This window comes from Nicotiana tomentosiformis, chromosome 5, assembly GCF_000390325.3.
Source record: "Nicotiana tomentosiformis chromosome 5, ASM39032v3, whole genome shotgun sequence".
In the NCBI taxonomy this organism is placed as follows: domain Eukaryota; kingdom Viridiplantae; phylum Streptophyta; class Magnoliopsida; order Solanales; family Solanaceae; genus Nicotiana; species Nicotiana tomentosiformis.
Window position 1 is genome coordinate 114256423 of NC_090816.1, and position 8012 is coordinate 114264434.

General features: G+C 37.4%; 1 protein-coding gene across 1 annotated transcript; it reads right to left on the minus strand.

Moving 5' to 3' along the window:
* Positions 1-632: 632 nt before the first annotated feature.
* LOC104095433 (RING-H2 finger protein ATL78-like) lies at positions 633-1680 on the minus strand. Its single transcript, XM_009601573.4, has one exon. The coding sequence runs from the start codon at positions 1506-1508 to the stop codon at positions 801-803; it is 708 nt and encodes a 235-aa protein (XP_009599868.1). The 5' UTR covers positions 1509-1680; the 3' UTR covers positions 633-800.
* Positions 1681-8012: the final 6332 nt, after the last annotated feature.

Below are 8012 nucleotides of genomic sequence, written 5' to 3' on the forward strand. Positions count from 1 at the left end.
TGTATTTTTAATTATATCCAAAGTAGAATTTCTTCACTATATTAAGAGTGGTTATCATTTGTAAAAGAAAAACATTATTCAGCTTCACAAAATTTGACACATCAAGCAAATACTATCCTTTTTTGGCTTTGTTATTGATTCATATTGCTCTCTTATCAATCACTATCCATTCAATTTAGGGTTTGTATTCATTCCTTTTACGGCTAATTTAAATATACATTTGCTTATTTTTTCAATTTGTACCAAATTATACCACGTATTCTTAGAACTACGCATAAAATCAACTCTATCCGTTTTTCGGGTAAACAGATGTGCCTAAGTTTTTAATAAAAAATTTCTTGTCGATCTTCTAAGTTATCATGAAAAGTACAATAATCAACTTGATCATCATTATAATGTAAGAACCCCAACCCTCGCCCCACAAAAGAAAACGACCAGAGAAATTAAAAGGAAAACAACTCAACGGGGAACTAGATAAAATTAAAGTAGAAATCTACTAGATAAAATTAAAGTAGAAATTTATATATATATATATAATAGAATAAAGCTTAGTTTTATAAATCGCTTGATTGCCTATAATAATGTCTCTGAATAATGAAAAGAACAATCTTTTGACAAGAAGGAACATAAGTTTAATAAAGAAACGAATAATGAAATTTAATTTATATACACTTGCAAACTAATGATTATTCATTTGAAAACTACATCGGCATTGGCCTCAAGCCAGCTAGCTAAAACTTTTCCAAACAAGTACAGAAACAATTGAATTTAATTTGTGGTACATACCAATCAACTAAAGACTAGACACTACTATTTTCTACCAAATTTTGATTGTTATTAGATGTAACACCTTCACGTTGGAGAGGTTCAATCCTTATTACGATATCTTGAGCTACTTGAGTGTTTGGAATTGCAGTTGTAGTAACAGAAGTGCCTCCGTGTACAAATTTTTGGCAAGTTTCAATAAGGCAGTGCCTACAAGTAGGGCAAGAAGAATGGGAATTCAGCCATTTATCAATACACTTGACGTGGAAGCCATGGTTGCACTTAGGCAGAACCTTAACTTTTTCTCCAACTCCAAATTCTGATAAGCAAATTACACACTCAGAGTCAAGCCCTGGATGTTTCAATTCAGTAGTATAGGTTATAACTGGGAATGTGTTGAGGGTTTTTTTCTTGATTCCTGTATTAGCTAGCTTTGCGGCTGAAGGGTTTCTATGGTTTGAGGATGAGTCTGACACTGATACCATGCTAGAGCACGTAAATGCACACTTTATGATGGAGTTGAAGACAAGTGAACAAATTAAGGCAAATACAAGTACGGCCAAGACCATAATAACATTTGCATCAAATGTGTTGATGTTGTTACCAAGTGGTACTAGATCAAATGGGTCATGGCTTATTTTGGCTGCCGGAGGCGGCGCCACGGTAGCCTCCAGGAGTAGCCTTCTTGAATAGTGGAAGTTTTCCATGAATTCTTTAATGAATAGAGTGGAAGTAGTTGCCATGGATTTTTGGTTGAGATTGTGTGTGTTTTCTTTGTTTGTTGGAGTTGAATGGATTGAAGTTCCCAGTTGCTTATATAGGACAACTTTATAGGATGAACAGGTGTAAAGTGTGGATCAACTTTTTGAGTCTTGATAATGGAAGGAATTGTTCAGAGTTGCAAGCCATGTTCTGATTGACTAGCTTTACTCTAATTATATAAGCACTATAGTTATCAAGAGTTTTTGTAAAGAAGTGGAGCCCCTCTAACATTTTAAAAAACATGAACTTTTCCTTATAGAAAAGAGACATTGTTTTGATATGGATAAAAGTAAGGGTGCCATTCCAATGGGTATGTATATCAGAATAATGATATTGGAATGTGATTCCAAACTGGTCATTGATCTGTTGAATAACAAATTCAACCCACCCTTGGCAAATTGATAGCACAATCAGGGAAGCATAGCTTATCATTCTTCAACATAATGTTGTCATTTAAACATTGTTATAGGGAAGCAAAATAGAGCAATGAGGTGCATGAGAAAATGGTTTTCTAATCTGTGAACTTACTAATATGCTTTTGGTACCGGTGGCGGAGCCACATATATTCGAAGGGTATTAATTGATACTCCTTTGTCGAAAAATTACATTGTTTAGCTAAATAATTATACATATATATGTTGTGAGCACCTAATTTTTTATCATACTTGAATTTTCCTCCACTTAACTCACCAATGCCTCACTTTTCACTCCATCATTCCCGCTCCCATCTTCCCACGCGTGTCCCCACTCCACTTTCCTTTGTCCCCCACTCCTTGTCCCCCACTCACAAACTCCATATCACTCTCCCTACCCATTAAAACAATCCCTAACTCCTTTCTTCTTCAGCTGAAACGGACAGAACATCCCCCTTAGAGGAATCCTAAAGCTCTAGAAAAAAAAAAAGACTACCGCAGTCGCTTATCTTGGTTTTCTCTCATACAAAATCATCTCTATTTCCCCCATTAGAGACGCTCGAATAACCCATCTTCACAGCCATGTAGCAACTCCAAAAACCACCCCTCAATAGCTACGTGACCACCTACAAACACCAAGGAACCAACTACTTCAAATCAGCCATTAAAGCACCACAAAACACCATATAAATGCCTCTATTGATGCCATAACCCACCAAAAACAACCAGCTCTTTACCACCATCTTTTTTGTCGAACTAGCTCCAAAACTACTGCAAATCAGCTACGAAATCAGTTGAAAAACAATCTTTGAACAACCACCAAAAATGTCGTCAAAAGCCATCGCCGTCGAGGTCGCGTTCGAGCTCCGTCGTGGATTCCGGTCGGATTTACTGTACGGTTCTTTAAAGGAGGTTCTTCTTATTTAATCTAAAGAGTTGCTATTAAAAGGTCATTTCAATATTGTTACATGCTTGGTTTTATTTTGATGTTTAAGTATTTCAAGTTGGATTCGTCGTTGTGTTCTTTATTACTCTGAATTTGTTTACTGATATTTTAATAGGTTAGTGTTAAGATTGCTTACTAGTAAGTGCTTTTGGTTGATTTTATATGCAGTGTTTGGTCTAATTATTAATTTAATATGATAATCGTGGATCAATGATTGAAGGGCCAATGGATTGCATGTGATCTTGGCTTGATGGGGTTAGTATTTTATTTTATTTTGTAAGAAATTTGGGCTTGCATGGGAGTAGTATTTGTCCAAGTTGCCTTCTATTAGACTAAGGAAGAGAAAACTTTTAAGCTTAATCCATCTCTTTAATAAAGTAACTAATTTAAGTTTAGCCAAATTGTGAAGCAATAGTCTGACTTATTCTCATAACAATCGAAGTTGACCCATTTCTTTTCCATAAACTCTATGCCAAAATAACCTCAATTCTAATAGGAAAATATTTAAACTCATGAACATCGTAGCTTGCTTTAGGCGCGATTATTAAATCATCGTGACTATGGGTACGATTCCCGTGACATAGTCATGATATGTAAATCTCAACTCAAGTGCGCGTTCACGTCACTTGACCAATCAACTTCGAATAATAATAAATGTGTTATTGATTGTGTACACATACGCGTGACATGATTTTTGACGCCAAACAAAAATGAGTACATGTACGCGTGACTTATTTCAAGATAATTTTCATATATCTAATCAAGCAATAAAAGCGGACATAGGTAAAACATGAGAACCAATAAAACACAGGTTGTCCAAAAATAATATAAGCCAAATTTAGTCAATAAAGCGACCGTGCTAGAATCACGGGACTCGGGAAATGCCTTACACTTTCTCCCCGGTTAACAGAATTTCTTACCCGAACTTTATTTTCATAAACCAATAATAATAGAGTCAAATCTTCCTTTGACTAGGGATTCAAATAAAAGGTGACTTGGAACACCCAAAAAATCAATTTCAAGTGGCGATTCTATAAATAAAATAACTCCTACTCAAATTTATCACTTTAATTGGAAAAACTATTTAACCTAAAATAATCCATAAAACACATATTATCTATTTGGGGTTTAGAAAATGGGTGTGACAGCTCTAGCGACTCTGCTGGAGATTGTTCAAGAATTCGAGCTTGTACATTGACTTTATTTGACTTTAATAATTTTTGTATATAACTGTGATCTATTTGGGCCTAAAGTGCTACTTGTGTGCTCTTTACCGCTTTGATATTGTTGAACTGTATTATAAATTTTCTTCTTGCGCACCCCCTTCGAGTCTTCTGAATAAAACCTCGGGAATCGCGGATACGCGCCCCATTCTTTTTGAGATAACGCTGGTGGGCCTGGGCTCCCGGTGAAAGATTATTAGTCATCCATATTTAAGAACGGGAAGGGTCCAGTAGTTAAGCCGGAGAAGTGTTGCTCCCGGTATGCTACCCCTTCCCAACTCGAGTTGTCCGCTCGTTTTATGCCTAGTCTAGATACACCTCATCCCCTAGGAATTTTAAAACCTAGAAGAACAAGCCACATGCCTCGTTATCCCTAGTAGGATCGTTTTGTTACATCATGTGCATTTGACTTAGCGAAACTCGGCACATTCCGGGTTCGTATAAGACAAGTATCCTTTTCGAGACTATCATGTTCAATTTTATGCTACTTGCTACATCATTTGGAAGGCTTGCTTGCATTGTTGACCGGCTTTAGAAAATTAGTTGAGTGGAATTATTAAAAAAAAAAATCATTCTCCTAGTTTGGTACGAATAATATTTTTTATTAAGATTTTGTAGTAGTCTAGCGTGTGGTGTAAAGATTAATTTTCATAAAAATCAAAAAGATAAATAGTCGGTTTGACCGAACTACGCGGGTCTGATTCTCACTGGATGTGAGATACGTAGGCAAACCTAATCGGTTTCGGCCCCCAATTATCAAAAATCCAAAAAATATATGTTTTCTTTTACTTCCTTCATTAGAAGTCTATCTTTGAGACGTAAAATCCAAAATTCCAAAAACAAATAATATATATATATATATATATATATATATATATATATATTTCTTTTTAGAAGTCGTTATCCCAAAATTCAAAAAAAAAAATCAAAATCCAAAAAAATATTTTCTTTCTTTCGAAAATTACCAAAAAAGAAAAAGCCAAAAATATTTTCTTTCTTCTTTAGAAGTCTTTCTTTCAAAAGTTCGCCGAAAAAAAATATAAAACAATATTTGAAAAAATCAAAATCCAAAAATATTTTTTTTATTCTTAAAGAAGTTTTCCTTTCAAAAATTTCTCCAAAAACATTAAAAAAAAAAAATTAAAATTCAAAATATTTTTCTTGTTAGAAGCTTTCATGGTCTGTTTTGTATATGAGTAGAAACAATAAAGGCAAAAAAAAAGGAGCTAGTTTATTCCTGATCTTTCCCTGAACTACGTAATGATCTGATTAATGCGGCGACATGATACGTAGGCAACCCCAAAAGGTTCGATCAAAATATTTTTCAACGATTCTAAGATGAGGGATCAAAATGAGGCGTGAGTAAAAAAAAATGGTGATAATGTTAGGAGTGTTGCATATTATGTGTGATTCATATCTATAAAATGTCTAACCCTAACACATTTGTTGTCTCTTATATAGTAAGCTTAAGGTGGTTGGTTTGTGGTGAAACTGGTAACAGATCATTACTTCATCAGATCAAAGGGAACGGTAGTAATGGATAACTATGATGAAATCGAGTTGGTCAGTGACAATCCCCAGGGTCCATCAGTTGATCAAGAGTCGGAGGAAATAAGAAAATTGAGACAACAACTGTCTGATATACATCAAGCTTGGGTTTTCGGTCAGCCTCCACCCCAGGGTCCCTCAGAGGGAACTTTCACTGTACCCCGGGCTACTCAACCACCGCTCCATGCAGTGAGCGATCATATTCTACCACCAGGGTATGTGCCAAACTGCAACCTCCATGCTGCCCCTCGTACCTCTAATATTCGACCTCCTCTCGCATCGGTCAGGAACACCCCTCTCGTCGTGTCTGGCGCACCGGTTCATTCAATCCTGCCACCGCCTCCTGTGACAAGGCCAAACAACGAGCCACCACCTCAGGCTTATGATGGCCAATACAACTCTCCAAATATGGCTTTCAGGGTCTCGACTCCATACAATCAGATTCCTCAGTACGAGTCACCAGTGAAAAATAAAAAGCCTGCCAAGATAGTTGAGACAGATGAGATGGCCAGGAAAATAAAAAGTCTTGAACAAAACATAAAGAACATACAAGGACTAGGTGGTCACAAAAGTATTTCGTTCAGTGATCTATGCATGTTCCCTCACATCCATTTGCCACCAGGGTTCAAGACCCCAAAATTTGAGAAGTATGATGGACACGGCGACCCTATCGGCCACTTGAAAAGGCATTGCAACCAGCTGAGGGGTGCAGGTGGAAAAGAAGAATTGTTGATGGCTTATTTTGGGAAAAGTCTTGTGGGGGTAGCCTCTGAATGGTTCATTGAACAAGATATCTCTCACTGGTATGTCTGGGACGACATGGCCCAGGCCTTCGTCAAACAATTCCAGTACAACATTGATATTGCACCAGATCGCAATTCCCTGTCCAATATGAAAAAAAAGCCGACGAAAAGCTTTAGGGAGTATGCCATCAAGTGGAGGGAGCAAGCGGCTAGAGTTAAGCCACCCATGGACAATCATGAGTTGATCACTATTTTTCTAGAGGCTCAAGAGCCTGATTATTTTCAGAACATGATGTTTGCTATGGGTAGACAATTCGCCGAGGCTATCAAAATTGGGGAGATGGTCAAAAATGGTTTGAAAACGGACCGAATCTTGAGTCGAGATGCTTTTAAGGCCGCATCGCATGCCGTTCAGAATAGTTCGAGGGGTTTGATGAACAGAAACGGGAGAGAAGAGAGAGACATGATTGATTCCAGCTCGAGGGGGCCCGCAGGGCATTCAACCAATCATATATGCTTCCTGAGGTCCCACAACACTATTATCCCCATCAAGATGCTCCTTATGTCATGGCACCGCCTCCCTATGCGGTGATGAACGTGTAATCTTACACGCGGCCACAACATTATACACAAAACCGAACTCTACCTCCCAGAAATGCCCATCCCTACCAAGCTCCATATAATCCCCAACCAAATGTTCCCCAATACAATCCTAGCCCAAGAGTAGGGGTGTTCAAAATCGAACCGAAACTGAAAACCGAGCCGAAACTGAAGCTTAATGGCTTATTGGTATCATTTTAACAGTTTAACAGACGGGGAACAGATTAAAATTCTTTTATTAACGACTTATCGGTTTGGGGGCGAATTATTCAATTTTCTTAACGGATAATCCGTTAGCCCGTTAATAATATATATATATATTAAATAATCAAAAACCCTTCTTCCACTTCCAATACTTTGTCTTTATTCTCTATTACTAATTTACTATTAGACATTTAGTTATAATTTACTATTCCAGTTAGTTACTATTATATTATATAGTTTTGAAGTCATGTATTATACCCAGTGTTCTCTTCTATTTCTTCTGATAGTTATAAGTTGTTAATAGGCTCATCCCCAGAGATGATACTACAGGGAAATACGCTGGAATGTAGCCCTCTATTTCATCTATTTAGCTCTCTTCTTAGGTGCCATATTCTATAGACTGGAATGTAGTCTGCTGAGCATAAGAATTTTATTTTGAGTCACAACTGTCAGCAAACAATCCGATAAACTGCTCGATAAGAGCTAAACTGATATCAATCCGCCCGATATCTTATCGGGAGGCTAGCGAATTAATACATTTAAAAGCCGATAACTGATAAGCCAAACTGTTAAGAGTAAATAATCGCCCAATCCACCCGATAAACATCCCTACCTAAGAGAGCCCCTCAAAAGGAATTAGTTCACCCCTATTGGTGAATCATACTCTACCTTGTTCCAAAAGCTAGTCATGCTAGGTCTGCTGCAGCCAGTGGCCCCGAACCGGCCAAACCCCGAGTCCCCCTCACACCGAGCTGATGCTAGATGTGAATACCACTCCGGAGTGGTGGGACATGATACTGAATATTGT